Source organism: Mesocricetus auratus, unplaced genomic scaffold (assembly GCF_017639785.1).
Source record: "Mesocricetus auratus isolate SY011 unplaced genomic scaffold, BCM_Maur_2.0 Super-Scaffold_100021, whole genome shotgun sequence".
Classification (NCBI taxonomy): domain Eukaryota; kingdom Metazoa; phylum Chordata; class Mammalia; order Rodentia; family Cricetidae; genus Mesocricetus; species Mesocricetus auratus.
The window spans coordinates 31555824-31571254 of NW_024429202.1; the positions used below are offsets into that span (position 1 = coordinate 31555824).

General features: G+C 47.0%; 1 protein-coding gene across 4 annotated transcripts in view; it reads left to right on the forward strand.

The window, feature by feature from the left end:
• Positions 1 to 15431, forward strand: part of Npas2 (neuronal PAS domain protein 2) — a 174552-nt gene that overhangs the window by 141600 nt on the left and 17521 nt on the right. For all 4 annotated transcript variants that reach the window (XM_040729340.1, XM_040729338.1, XM_040729337.1 and 1 more), the window contains exons 13-17: positions 754 to 901; positions 1468 to 1577; positions 2702 to 2791; positions 6852 to 6998; positions 14649 to 14843. In XM_040729340.1, coding sequence (XP_040585274.1) covers positions 754 to 901; positions 1468 to 1577; positions 2702 to 2791; positions 6852 to 6998; positions 14649 to 14843 — 690 coding nt within the window. The remainder of the gene's footprint in view (positions 1 to 753; positions 902 to 1467; positions 1578 to 2701; positions 2792 to 6851; positions 6999 to 14648; positions 14844 to 15431) is intronic.

Genomic DNA, 15431 nt, shown 5'->3' on the forward strand with positions numbered 1-15431 from the left:
ATGGGATCACATATGTGAAATTGAATACCCAGGTCAGTCAGTAGGTACTGGCAATTTCCACCCTTCTGAGTGGGACCAGGATTTAGGAGACTAAACAACTTTTTCTTCTTCAGCTTCAAAAAAAAAACATCATAACCCCCATTTTCATACACTTATGACACCTAAGCAATAGGGAATGGGAGCTGGGCCACCATAGCTGCTTTCTCTTTCATCATGCCATGTTTGGGGCAGAGATGGTTTGGAAGCTAGGATCAGTAAAGAGTCAGAGATCAAAAGATGAGAGACTACAGGCTCTTTACCCCTGCAGAGAGCAAGCATGTGAGAAGCAGTGTGAGACGTGTAAAGGGGCGTTTATCTCGCTGGCCATGTGAACAGTCCAGTGCTATTAGCAGCCTTGTTTCTTTCTGATCTCTCCTCTCCTTCATTTCGGAATGCCAAAATTCTGGGTAATGAGAAAACGATTTTAAAGGAAAAAATAGAATACACAGTCGGTGTGGGGGGGGATATGAAAATTCAGAATAAAAGGTGAGAAGGTATAGATAAATGTAGCTTGTAAGACTACATGACTCATGAGTATCTATTCTGCCCAAATGTATTTACAATGTTTCCAAAAAAGATCCAGTACTTCTCCCAAATTCTTCTACATACTAGAATTAAAGTCATGCCATTCATTCATTCGATCTTAATGCTGAAATACGGATTGTGTGTGTGTGTGTGTGTGTGTGTGTGTGTGTGTGTGTGTGTGTGTTTCAGGAAAAGGACACAAGCCTGGAGCCGCAGCCGCAGCCGCACTTTAACCCACTCGACATGGGTGCCTCCGGTCTGACAACCAGCCCTTCGCCCTCTGTGTCCTCAAGGAGTTCCCACAAGTCCTCGCACACAGCCTTGTCAGAGCCCACCTGTGAGTGCCAGTCCATAGATGGGTAATGAATGGTACCCGCACCAGACCAGGGGCACAGACTCACACAAAGTCCCAGACTGGATTGGGTCAGGCCAGCTTCCCAGAAAGCACAGTTTACACTCTGTGTTTCATACCTCACTGATCACGACTTTCCCATATGTGTTAGTTGGGGTTTCCATTTAAAAAAGAAAAAGAAAAGCACCATGACCTAAAGCAGCCAGGGCAGGGACAGGTTTATCTCACCTGTCATCCAGGGAGTCAGAGCAGGAACCGGAAGCAAGAGCTGATACAGAAGCCATGGAGGACTGCTGCTTACTGGCTTGTTCCTCCTGCCTGCCTTGCCCAGCCTGCTTTCTTTCTTATATCATCCAGGACCACCCACCCAGGGTTCGTTCCACCCACATCAATCATCAATCAAGAAAATGTACCACGGGATTGCCCAGGGGTTAATCTGGTGTGGGCATTTTCTCAGTTGGTGTTCCCTCTTCTGAAATGTCCCTAGCCTGTGTCACGTTGACATATCCACCACCCCCTGTCTATACTTTGACATGACTGTTTTCTTACAGCCACTCCAAACAAACTGATGGCTGAGAACAGCAATGCAGCTCTGCCAAGACCGGCAACCCTACCCCAGGAGTTACCAGTACCAGGGCTCAGCCAGGCAGCCACGATGCCGGTATGTGTGGGATCCCCATCTTCTCAGCGGAGGGGGGGTTGCTGCCTTGTGATGTGGGCTGAAGAGCTACAGGAACACACGGACTCTCTCCAGGGAATCAGTTTTACTTAGATATTGAGGGGACAGGCTAGGGAGGGTGTTGCAGGCGGGGGGGGGGGGGGCGTGAAACCATGGTATTGATTTAGCAACTAATTTTAGATATTTTTTATTGCAAAATGAGCATGGATACGCACTTGCAGAATGCAAAATTCCAGTGATTTTAAGACTAGAACTCAGAGCTTCAATCTTGAGGGTATGTCTCCTGAGCCTCTGGGGGCTTTCCTGTTGGAATCTCATTCTGCATGTGCAGAGTGGCTATATACTGCTGTATGCCAACCCTCTCCAGAACACCACAGAGTGTTGGCCTGGATGCCATCATCAACAGACCATATTTTGTCATGGGTGCTAGCCCCGTGTGCCTCGTCTCCCCCCCAGATGTGCAGGCCACAGGGAAGAAGCCAAGTGAGCATCTGGAGGGTGAGCCAGCCTCTGGTGGCGGGTGAGCCTGCACCTGGGATTCTCACTCCCCCGTAACCCCTCCCTGCTGCCACTTCCTCCCATTGCTGTCCTGCAAACATTTGAGGATAACTTCAGAAGTGTCTTCTTATCTCTTAAAACCATTTGGCAGCCCATGAAACCTGGGAGTCGTAGCTCTTTATTTCTACATGTTGCTTCCCAAGTGATCAGGGAATGACTCCCTTGATTTCATCCTGAGGATAAATCCACTGGGGAGAAGAGTAGCCCATCCTCAAGGATGGTGTCTAACACAGGGCGGCAGAGGGAAATAGAATGGAGCTGCCAAGTGCAGGCAGACAGCAGTGGCCTTGCCTGACACTCAGCGTGGTAGGAATCATGTACTCCCGGGGCACCTGAAACTGGCTCAAGGGCCACACGTGTCTTAAACCAGCCATGGGTCGCTCTTAACTGTGTGTCTTGCACAGGAACCAGTGCAACCAGGAGATAGAGGCCTTAATTTTCTGTAAGTCTCCATCCTAAGTCTTGCAGCTGGACAACCCAATGAGCAGAGAGCCGAGCCCCCGAGCAACTCAGAAGTGGTCGTTTAGAAAGCCCCTTTCTCTCCCCAGGCTCCCCTGCCTTCACCATCATCCTGTGACCTCGCAAAGCAGCTCCTGCCTCAGAGCATCTTGCAGAGCCCACCTGCTCCCATGACACAGGTGAGTCAGAGATTGGGGGCAGAGAGATGTCTTCTGGGTTTGTGAATGTTCTCACACGGCTATGTATCACACTCTCAAGTATCAACTAATGCCTGAAGTGGGGGATTTTATCCCAAAGTCCACGCGAGACATACCTAGAAATGAACTTCCTTGTCAAAGCAGCCGTCCTCAACTGTCTCTCGCATCTTCTCCTTACTCTGTGATCCTTTCCCCGGGGTCTGGTTTTCATCTTCATAATCATCTTTGTCATCACTCTACTATTTGTCTGCATTCCTTTCATTTTACATAACTCTAAATTTTAGGAAAGGTCTGAATGAGACAAAACATCATAGAAGACCTTGGAAGGCTCTAGAAGCTACTAATTCATTACAATAAGCATCACATTTCTTTTAAAAGAGGGTGTATTACGGCTACGCTGAATAATTCCTTCCCTGTTTCAATAACACTCGGTGTGAGCTTTTGCTTGAGTCAGTCCATGAACAAGGCACTAGGGATGCAGGGATGCTTGTAACACGGTCCTCACACTTAGCTTGTAGAGTCAAGGGAAAGGGCAGATAACCTGAGAAACCACCTATCACAGATGCTTCACAGGGCCAGTCAAACAGTCTATCTAGGGTGGCTTTCTGAAGGAGGCATCCCTTAGTTGGCCCTGAAAAGTGGCCAGGAGATTGGTAGATGAATAGATGGGTGACAATAGAAAAGAGAGACCCGAGTATGCATTTTATAGAGAGCTATGTGATGCCCCACTTGCCTAGCAGAGGACAAGAGTCCAAGCACAGGGCCATCCACTATGTGGTCATGGGGAGTATCCCACTTACATTTCTACCATTAAGCCCAGAGCTCTGATTTCAGTTCTTTTATGGGCATTTGGCATTTTCCCAATCTCTGGCCCCAATCTGTACCTGGGTCCCAGATGGCTGTTCACCAACACCTCAGCTTCTCAGAGTTTGGCTGTCTCTCTCTGTACAGATCTGAGATGGCTGATGGGAACATTTCAGAACATATGCCCTCGTAGAAGTGGCCTCGGATGCTTTCCTGGAATAAGAAAGACGTGTGTTAGCATATGCTTCTTGCTAGCGTCTGACTAGAGCAGTGATATCAAAGCTGTTCAGCCAGAGTCTCCTAATTAAAATAGTCCATCTTTATCTTCATAGGAGGAAAAAAATCAGAACAGTGTTTTTCCTTTTCAAGTTCTTGAGATACATTTGGTATCAAATTAGTGATTTCTTTAGATCCAAAGGCAAAAGAAATGAGAATTCCTTTCACTTCTGTAATTTTATAAAACCTAATGGTCGATGGCCCTTTGGGAGTTCTAATTCTTCATTTCTTGAAATCTACTTAATAGTAACTGTTCTTGGTCTGCGGTATGCTCTATACATGATAACAACTGCATTTGCTTTAAGGTTTATTTTGTGTGTGTGTGAGAGAGAGTGTGTGTGTTTATTTGTGCATACCACATGCATGTAAGTGTCCATAGAGTTCAGAAAGTATCAGATCCCCTGGAGACAAGGTTAGAGGTGGCTGTGAGCTTCCACTGGGTACTGGGTACTGAACCAGGGTCCTCTGCTACAGCAGCAAGTGCTCCTAATGCTGAACCATCTCTTCGGCCCCAACTATTGTATTTTTAAAGACATTCTTATGTAAAACAGACAGACTGGTTCCAAGACCTCTCCTGACAGATGCTCAGGTCCCAGTGTTTCCACAGAGCCTGCTCACACCCGTTCATATCGGGCAGGTCCCTCTGGTGATGAGTGTTTAATCTGACGCCAGTGCCCTAATGATGTCTGTAGTGATACAGAATAGTGGTGAAGAGGCGTGCCTGCATGTCTGCGCATGCTCAGTCCAGATGCATTAAGAATGCTTTGCATCTGAGGTTGGTGGAGCCACACTAACCAACGCCCTGACTTTTCAAGTCCTTCTCAGAGCTACAGCAAGTGAGAGAGGATGAGATTCTATGATGTCCCTCCAGTTATTATGTACCTACGTTCTGTCATTGCATTGTCCTGTGGTGAACGTAGTGTGTAAAATCCAAATCTTGGGATGTAGTTGTCTGAATAACTGGCGATTTTACCAAAAGCCTCTTTTCCTTCACACTCATAAGTCAGAGTGGATTCCTAAATCAAAAAGAACACTGTCAGGCCTGGGGAGGAAGCTCAGTGACAGACACCTACCTAGAGTATGCAAGGCCTTCCTTGAATTCTAGTAACACACACACAGAGAGAGACAGAGAGAGAGAGAGAGAGAGAGAGAGAGAGAGAGAGAGAGAGAGAGAGAGAGAGAGAGAGAGAAAGAGAGAGAGAGAGAGAACACCGGCTCCTGTAGCCCCTATGACATCCAATCAGAGCCACCCTACTGCCAGTTCTTCTAGAGTTTCCCATGAGGCCCTGACATTCTCAGACCACTTAGAACCCACCACAGAAGCTCTGTGTCTCGTTTTTTAATTGAATACCTAGTGTGGCTTGGTCGTTCCCTCGGTGGAATGTTCTGTCAAAACCCAGCAGCCTGCTTTGATGGGTTACATTGCAGCAGTGACTTATATGGGGTGGGCTAGCCTAGAGCAGCCATGATTAAACCTCTGTGTAGCCTAGGAACCTTTTGTTTGATGCCGTCCGATATCAAAGCCCATCTCGTTGAGGTCGAACTGGAGACGAGAGAGGAGCTTGCCGATAAAGCCTCTTAGCTTCTCCTAGTCTCTGAGACCCAGGTGCAGTTTGTCTCTGCACTCATTCGGCACTCTGACCCCTAATAAGCATGGCATGTGTTTATGGAGAAGAAATGAGGTTTGCAGTGAAGAGGTGGGGTGCTCCCATGTCTGCTTGCCTGGAGCATGGCTGAGGAGTGTGGCTCTGCCCTTATCATTCCCACAGGCTCTCTTTTTGGCCAGTACTGGGGACTGACCCAGGGTTTGCTATCTGTTAGGTACACGCTATCCCACTGAGCCACACTCCCCACTTGCGCTTTCTGTGGCAGTGCTGCTCCACAGTGGTGAGTCCCTGTGTCTTCTAGCAGACTCTATCTGCGTCCTCAGCTCTGCTGCCCTCCTTCCTTTGCCACGCAGGAGAGGTCAAAGGACATTTGCAAAAGACAGTGGACAAGAAACAGCAGGAAGATAATGGGGATAGAGGTTGAGAAATTAAAGAGGAAGAAAGAGGAGAGGAGGAGGAGGAAGAGGAGGGGAGGGAGAGGGAGGAAAGGAAGGAATGAAGGAGAAAGAAAGGAAGAAAGAAGGAGAGAGAAGGAAGGAAGGAAATATAAAGGTAGAGAAGAAGGAAGGGAAGATAGGAGAAGGAGGAAGAGGAGGCAGACAGAGAAAGAGAAACTACAAGCCTAGCAAATTTACTTCAAAACTCAGGCATCAGGCTGAGTGTGATGGCATCCATTTGTAATCTCAGCACTCAGAAGACTAGGACAGGAGGATTGCCCTGAGTTCAGGCCCACCTGGGCTACAAAGCAGGACCCTGTCTCAAAAAGAAGGGGTGGGAGAGAGAAGGAAATAAATAAGGAGAGAGCAGTCCTAGAGCAGGGATTGTTGTACACCCAAGGAAGGCCACCTCTACATCTTCCCTTGATTTCTGGCAAGGGAAGTTCCCTTGTCGAAGGAGATGACATGTAAGAAGGCATAGAGTTTTCTAAAGCTGATCTTAGTTTCCGGAAGGGAGCCCCTTGGCCCGTGTCATCCTTGAGGGGAGCATCAGGTGGCCACTTTGTCCTTCCCCATAGCTCTATCCTTCATGAACGAGTGAGGCAGACGGTAAGCAGGGTGAAAGGGTGAGAAGGCCTTGATGGACCCAGGCCCACTAGGATCAAATTTAGGATGGCAGAGGGACTTACTGTCATCACTAGCACAAGGAGGGTTGGCTACAGACCCTCGGGTCACCCAGCCCTTGTTCTAGGCCCTGCTTCCTTCTGAGCTAAGCAGTGTTTTTTCAGAGCTACTGAGAGCAGTGGCCGAAGGATAAGAAAGAGCAGTGTGTAAGATTGATCGGAACGGTGGCAAGGGTGCCTCAGGCTGAAATAGCTTTTTGATCTGATCACTTTTCTTTTTAACTTCCTTTTGAAGTTCTCAGCACAATTCAGCATGTTCCAGACCATCAAAGACCAGCTGGAGCAGAGGACACGGATCCTGCAGGCCAACATCCGGTGGCAGCAGGAAGAGCTTCACAAGATCCAGGAACAGCTCTGCCTGGTCCAGGACTCCAACGTCCAGGTGATGCACCTGCGCAGGCTGGCCTCTGCGCTCCTTAGGATCTGCTTCTGTTCAGGCAGGACACCCCACCCCCGACAAAGTCCCTGTGCACTGTGTCACAGAACCCCGTATGCTTAGGAAGCACGTAGTAACACCTACAGAACGAGCATATGAAACAAATCCACGCGGGGCCAAACTTGAAACGCCCACGTGTCGTCCTCCTTGCTCCTACTTCTGTGGGCCCATTTTTGTCTTCTGTCCGTCCTGAACTTCCTCTCAGGGAACTATCGTCTGGTTGCCCTGCCTAGGTGTCCCCTGGATCATGGATTTCAGTTCCCAGTACCTCTAAAGCCAGGTTTCATAGTAGCACAGGCCGCTGCCGAGGGACCTGTAGATAGCTCTGCAGTGACCTGTGGGAAGTCATGCTGCCTGTTCTGCCACCTAAGGAAGCAACAGAGGAAGCTGGGCTGCCACCTCCCTGCCAACCCCTTGGCAGAAGTCAGTGGGGACACGACATAGTCTGACAGCAGTGGTATATACCGTAAACCCAGATGCATTTCTTGGAATCCTTTTAAGAGTCATGTGTTTCTTTGGGTCTTGGGTTTTTTTTTTTTTGGTCAAGGACACACACACACACACACATATCAGATCTGTCTAAGGGAAAAATTAATTACATGGATTCCCCAACCATGCTGGGAGTTGCATATTTTAGTTCAGGACTGTTTAACTTTATGAGTGTATCATTTGGGCCCAGCCTTTAACTGCAGATGTCATTGCAGTTAACCTTGAGTCTGTCGTGAGAGCCCTAATCTTTTGCAGCCAACTTAAGCCGGACAGAGGGGGCAGGAAAGACCGCACAGGAAAATGGCCACCGGGTTTCCCTGCTGCTTACCCATCCCTACCACACCAACTCCCTCGAGCATCCAGTGGCACCGTGACAGACACACCATGTTGGATACTGAGAAGCCAGTGCATGACAAGACTTACACATGACAGTGACAGTGTGGTTTCACTGGCTGGCCCCAGAGCCCTCTCCAGCTATTCTGCTTCCCCAAGTACTTATCAGTTCTGTTGGGAGGTGCAGGGGACCTTGGTGACACCTGCTGATCCTGTCCTTCCTGTCCTTGCATAGCACTTTTACCAAAGGGGACAACCTAAGATACCCCTGTGCTAAAGTCCAGGAATCCCTTTCGAATTCTCATAAGCATTCCTTGGGAAGCTAAAGCCCCTCTACCTCCTCCTCTGCTGCAGTGACTTCCCTGCATGGACATGGGTAGACACTGGCAGTTCCATGAGATTAAAAGCATGCTCATCGAACCATCAAATTTATAAAATGCCCCTTGTTTCTCAATTCTTCCCCAAGAGCAGTATTTCTTTTTTTTCTCGCAGATCCATAACCTGGTTGGTAGCCTTGAACTCGTCTCACTTCAATTACTTTAATGGAATTTTTATACCAACAGGAAGGGGGGAAATTGAAGCAGAAAGTGCTAAAAAGCAAGGTAGGCGTACGAACATCCCCCGGAGTGCCTGGAGCTTTTCTGCTTCCTGCCTGTGCCACATTAGAGCGAGGTTTTAAAATAACAGGCAACAAAGCTATCACTTTTGCTCCCAGTTGTACAGAATACGATATTTCCCCCATTAGCGGCACATTTTGTGAAACCCCAAAACATATATGTATGCCAAAGCACATATGTACCTGAGCTCTATAAGGTGTCATGGAGACCCAGCCCTCCAGTGTATGCCTTCCCTGTAGAAATCAGTGTTCTAGTACTTTCCAGCCTTGTAGACATCAGGCCCTACAGTTTATGCCTCTCTGTGGCTGCGTCCCTCAGTGTGCACACCTTGCTATGAAAGCCAAGCTCTCCACTGCTCACCTCCTTATGCAACATAAGCTTTCCAGTGCACACCTCCCTTGTGAAAGCCAAGACTCCTGGTGCACACCTCCCTTGCAGAAACAACGCCCTCCAGTGTGTGCCTCCCTGTGGAAAACAGGAGTCCAGTGTATGTCTTCCCTATAGAAGTCAAGCCCCCAATGTACACCTCCCCTGTGGATGCCAAGCCCTCTAGTGCACACCTTCCCAGTTGGAAGCTAAACCCTCTGCTGCAAGCTTTTTCTGTGTTCATTCCTCTGTCCTTGGCTTCACAATGGAATTTTCCAAAAGAACATGGAAATCCACAGATAATCAAACCAGAGGACAAATCCTCCAACAGCCTGGCTTCTTGCTTTTCACAAGACTTAAATACATCCTAAAACTCCTACCAAAATGTGATTTTTTTAAGCTGTAAAAATAAGCAAGTGACAATTACTATAGGCTCCCCAACCTCTACCCCACATACCACCAGAGAGGGAAGACAGAAGAATGATAACACATTAACGATTGCTGAAACCTGGTGATGATGCCATGTTATACAGGATTTTTTCTGTTGTTTTTATATTGATTACTTCTGAATATCCTGTAAATTTGTAAAATTAGGCAGTTGTGAATAGTGGAAAAATTGCATACAAGTGTGGCTTATTTGTTCTAACATGCTTTTCTTACTTTGGTTTGAGGAACTTTTTTTTTTCACATTCTCTATAAAACTGACCCCAGAGCTCTTTTGAGAAATCCATGAAATCCTTCTCTGTTGTTGATAAAAACAGAAGCGTGGACATCTGTGCCCAGATGTAAGCCAAGGCTGTTTTACTGCAGTTCTGGGGACTCACTTCGTTGGTTCAGAACTTAAGTGTGTGCTAGTGAACTCTTTTAAAGTTTAGTTATGAGGAAGTCCTCCAGGATGTTTGATGTTTGCCCCCAGGAGAATATGAAAGACACACATCTGTTGTGCTCAGAGACCCTGCCACTCCCTCCAGTCAGGAGGAAGGAGTCTCTTGCTTTTTAGTTTTCATTTTTATTATTATTATTTATAACTGGAGCATGTGCACCCTCTGCTGGTTATTCAGATGAATGCTTAGATGGACACCTTTAGCAATGACAAATAACATGCTCCTTGATTTGGGTCTTTGAGACATCCATCAGTATAGCCAAACAACCAGCTAGCTAGCTCTCTAAATGCGTATACCTGCCTCAGTGGTGCGGTGGTGGGTAGGAAGATAAAGAGAACAAGGGTTTTAATCTGTGGAGAACATGCACAGATGAGCTAGTGTAGCCTACCAAACTGTGAGCTCCATGACACCAGCACAGACAGTTTGAGCAAAAGGTTTTTTCTCCTATTTGTCTGTGTATTTTCCCACTCACACCTTTATCAGATCTCCATATGCCCAATCAAAGGAGCAGAGATCTTTCTTTCATTTGAAGTATATTGTTATCATCTAGCATTTATTCAACATCTACTGCATCTTAAGTACTTAATATGCACTGACTCCATTCATCCTTTACAAGGTATGTGATGCCTGTGTCACTGTGCTTGCTAGTTTTATGACACAAGCTAAAGTCATCTGAAAGGACAGAACCCCAACTGAGAAAATGCCTCCATTAAGGTATGGCTGTAGGCCAGTCTTTCTTAATTAGTGAGTGACGGGGGAGGCCCCAGCCCATTGTAGTTGGGGCCGTGTCTGAGCTGGTGGTTCTAGACTCTATAAGGAAGCAGGTTGTACAAGCCTTGAGATGAAGCTGGTAAGCAGCACCCTCCATGGCCTCTGCCTCAGCTCCTGGCCTCCAGGATCCTGCCCTGCTTCAGTTCCTGTCCTGACTTCCTTCAGTGATGAGCACATAAACCCTTTCCTCCCCAACGTGCTTTTGGTCCTGGTGTTCCAGCACAATAGCTAAGACAGAAAGTGGTACCCAGATAGTGGGGTATTGCTGTGACCGATCTGGTCGTGTGGTTTTTGGAAGGAATATGGAAGGACTTGGGAACTTTGGGTGAGAAGGGCCACTGAGTGTTCAAAGCTTGGTGAGCTGTGGTGTGGGAGCCTGGAAGATACTGTTGAGAGAAATGCAGAGGATGGAGATCTGGCTTGTGAAGTTTCAGAGGGAAGCAAAGGCTCTACCAGGCCATCTGTGTGAAGAATCTGTGTTGTCTGGTCAGCTGGGGCCGAAGAATCAGCTGTGATTAACAATAGACCAGAACCACTAAACTTTTGCTTTTCTGGGACAATTGATTCTGGTCAGTTGGGACTGAGAAATTAGTTAGTCATGATTAAGAGGAGTCCAGTGCCACTGAGATGAAATCTTCGAAGTGTATCCTCAGAGGTAGCACCCTGAAGCTGTGTTCCCTAGGCAGCAAAGGTTGTTCCTTGTCCTGGTAGCTGAACTTGGTCGTGTAAAAGTCACCCAGGTGGTACTGGTTTTGAAGTCATGAAGGGGTCATGGAGAGCAGCTGAGGCACAGCACAAGAGGCCACAAGAGGCCACTGGTGAAGGTGCAGCCTCAGTGGCAGTTGAAGGCTCAGGACTGAAGGGGTTGGTTATTCAGGGAAACTGAGGTCATGGTGTTTTCTCACAGCAATGGTAACCCTAACTAGTACAGTGAGTATTGTATGGATGAGGAAACCAAATCATTAAAAGTTCCTAATATTGCCCAGAATCATTGTCACTACACTGGCAGCACTTCATTTGCAATTCAAGTATGTCATCTTTAAGGTAAATGTATAATGCCTGCCACAATAAATCTTGCATTAATCTGACCCTTGGTCAGCAAGCAAACCATATCCTGCCAAAAGGAATATAAAGTAATTGGACATGAGCATGAGGTTTTTGCTGAAGTTAGAAGATATTGTTCATCCCATGTGCTATTCACAAACCTCCTGCAAAGAAATAGCTGGAATCACATATACAACACTAATGCTCGAATGTGTGGGCATTGAATCTGAGGTGATGAGTACCCAGAAATTCTTCTTGCTACGCTTGGTGCCACACACCTGCAATCCCAGCACTTGGGAGGCAGAAGTAGGCAGATCTCTGTGAGTTCAAGACTAGCCTGGCCTACATAACTGTTTCTAGGCCATCTAGGGATACATGGTAAGGTTCTGTCTCAAATAAAAGGGGTGGGGGCCTGCTGCTCTTCCAGAGGACCCAAGTTCAGACCCCAGCACCTATGTCAGGCAGTGTATAGCCTCTTGTAAATCCAGCTTCAGTGGATCTGACAACTTCTCCTAGCCTTCCTGGGCACCTGCATTCCTATGAAAACATCTACACAGAGACACATAATTAAAAATACTAAATCAGCCAGGCGGTAGTGGCACACACCTTTAATCCCAGCATGGGAGAGGCAGAGGCAGGCTGATCTCTGTGAATTCAAGGCCAGCCTGGTCTACAGAGCTAATTCCAGGACAGCTAAGGTTGTTACACAGAGAAACCCTGTCTCAACTCCTGCCCCAAAAAATATTTCTTTTAAAAATTAAATACTTAATTATTAAAAAAAAACAAAATTCTTTTAGCCCCTAAAGTAACCAAGAGCCTTCATTTCACAACTGCAGACTTCTGGGTGAAGTGAAAAGGGTGTCAGATCCAAACTTCCCAGCACAGCCACCTGCTGCCCTCAGGGTCAGGGACTGGAGGCTCAGCTTCATCTATGGGGAGAGCTGGCCTTGGAGCGCTCCTCCCAGCCGCTGCAGGATGCAGGTTCGTCCTGCCTCTCCAGATCCCCTGGGGTGCTCAGTGAGTGTGAGCCTACTGCTCTGAGATAAATATATGTTTGTGCTGCCCTGGTTCACAAACTGCAACTCAATCCACTACATGTTGCAAGGAAGAGCAGCCCCTCCCTAAAGACTGCAAAGCACAAAGCTGAGAGCTTGGAATGGGACAGGAGTCAGGCCAGAGGTCTCAGTGCGCACTTTCAACGCCCAAGAGTTTGGGCTAAAAGAAGTACTTACATGCTTTTGGTTAACTTATTACTAAGGTTATTAAAGTTTTTTTCTTCAACATTTAGACTCAACTTGTAGATTGTATTTTTTGTCTTGCAATTCTGATTGGGTCTTAAAACAGCTTCCACTTGGATTTGTTTTTTCTTTAATCTACATCCAATTAGTTTACAAGCTGAACAAACTGTGAATAATCCATATTAACTACCAGAGCCAACACCGACATAATATTTCAAATATCCAAAGCTTTCAGACATCCCGTGTACTCAATACAGAAAACTTAAAAACCTAAGAAAAAAGACCTGTCAAAGCACTTAAACATCTGCTTGAAATGAGATTCAGTTGCCCTTCGGAATCCCACAATCCCCAGAGACACTAAAACCCACGGGAACTCAAGACCCTTTGCAACACAGCATGGCTGCACACAACAGACCCACCTCCTGCTGTGTTCTTTAAATCAAGAGTCTCCAACTCACAGCCCACAGCTGTGAGCCCTCACAGTCAACACAAAGCCATAAGCTCACTTAAAACATTGTGAATGCTTAATTGCTTTTTTGTAGCTTTATCGCATGGTTCTTAAACTCTGTAGATAACAACATCCTGTCCTCCTGTCACACAAAATAACCTGCCACTCATTAGACACCTTTATGTGGCCCAAGACAACTTGCTTTTGTCTATTGTGATCCAGATAGGCTAAAAGGTTAGCCACCCCTAGCCCCTGCTTTAAATCATCTCTAGGTTGTCTGTACACCTCCAATTATGTAAGTGCTTATACATTATTTAGGAAATAACAACTGAAAAAACATCTACACTTGGTTGAGCACAGAGGCAACCCTTTCCTGGGCCATTTTGATCTGAGGTTGGGTGAGTCTGGAGCTGGGAAGCTCCCAGATAATGAGGATCGACTGTGTGTGGCACCAACTGAACTAAATCAGAATACTCATGAATACTTAGCCTTTTCTTAAACTAATAATGTGTCACGGCCTTAAATGTCTAAGGCAGCTTATGCAACGAAGCATGGTTATAAAACAAGTGTAGGGCTGGAGAGATGGCTCAGAGGTTAAGAGCACTGGCTGTTCTTCCAAAGGTCCTGAGTTCAATTCCCAGCAACCACATGGTGGCTAACAACCATCTGTAATGAGATCTGGTGTCCTCTCTGGCCTGCAGGGGTACATGGAAGCAGAGTGCTGTATAAATAATAAATAAATAAAATCTTTAAAAAAAAAAAACCACAAGTGTAACTTTAAAGGGTGTGGACCTGGTGACACATCAGCCTCTGTTCCCATTGTTCTTCCTGGAAGACTGAGTCACCCAATCCCTGGAAGCAGGGGCTGCCCCCCTCTCCTTTCAGCCCTGTATTGAAATTTTCACTGCAGGTGAAAACCTTGGTCACTGGGCAGAGATTTAGGTTGGGTGTAAGACCCAGCCCTACTCTGAGTATGACGTGAGCCATAACATGCTCTCTCCCACCATTAGTTTATGGACCATTCTGTTCTGAAGATGCCTCTCCCTTCTAATGTGACACCGATACGTCAACCTGGACCTCAGAAGTATGTCGGTTTGTGCATAGAAAACCTAGATGCATGCCTCTTTGTCACTGTCAGAATACAGCCACTTAACTGTGACCCTCAGGAAGGTAGGGACAAGGTCTCTTTCACCCAGACACCATATCTGGTGTGTTGCCCTCCACCATCTGCTGCTGAGTCAGGGAATCGGGTTTTTTGTTTGTTTGTTTGTTTTTGTTTTTGTTTTTAGGCTTGTCAAGGATTCCGAGCATTTCCCTCCTTCCTGGGGACAAGGAAGACAATGAAGGTGGACACGTATGAAGCCCACATGGCCCTCACTTCACAGGCATTTCTCTTCTGTCCCCAGATGTTTCTGCAGCAGCCGGCTGTGTCCCTGAGCTTCAGCAGTGCCCAGCGACCAGCAACTCAGCCGCAGCTGCAGCAGCGGTCTTCAGCCACTCAGTCCCAGCTTGTGGTTGACACTGCTCTGCCAGGGCAGATAGCATCCACCCAAGTCACAAACCAGCACCTGCTCAGAGACTCAAATGTCATAGCCACCCAGGTAGTGTGCCCTCGTCCATGACCTGTCCTTACCACTAGGGTAGACACACTCATGCAGCCAAGATACTCTTGATTCCTGCAGCTGTCAAATTCTGGAAACCTAGACGCCATTGTCTGGACTCGGGGAAGACGACAGTTGTAGGTTTTTAGGTTTTTCTGTTTGTTTGTTTAGCTATTATTATAAAGCCATCTTGAGGGTCTGAGCTGTATTGTTTTTCTTTCTACTTTGTACCTGGGCCTTATGCCTCTGTACACAATTCCTCTCTCACTGCTGCCACGTGAATAGTTACCTCTGTTCATTGCCTCTTGCTTCAGGACCACCTGCAAAGCCCTTCTCTTGCAGCCATTTCTACTCAGTACAAGCTGCCAGTGACCTCACAATCTGACAGGGTCACTAGTGGTAAATGACCCTTGAATGGAGTAGAGTCCTGAGTCCCTACTTCCGGGAAATCGTGGCATAGATGGCAGATGACTGGCTCTCCTGAAACCTCCTCATCCACACAATGAGCTCTAGTGGGCATCTGTGCCCTGGGGAGCAACAATGAAAGAGGGGGTGCTGTAGAACCCAAGGTGTTCCTCATCCAGTAGA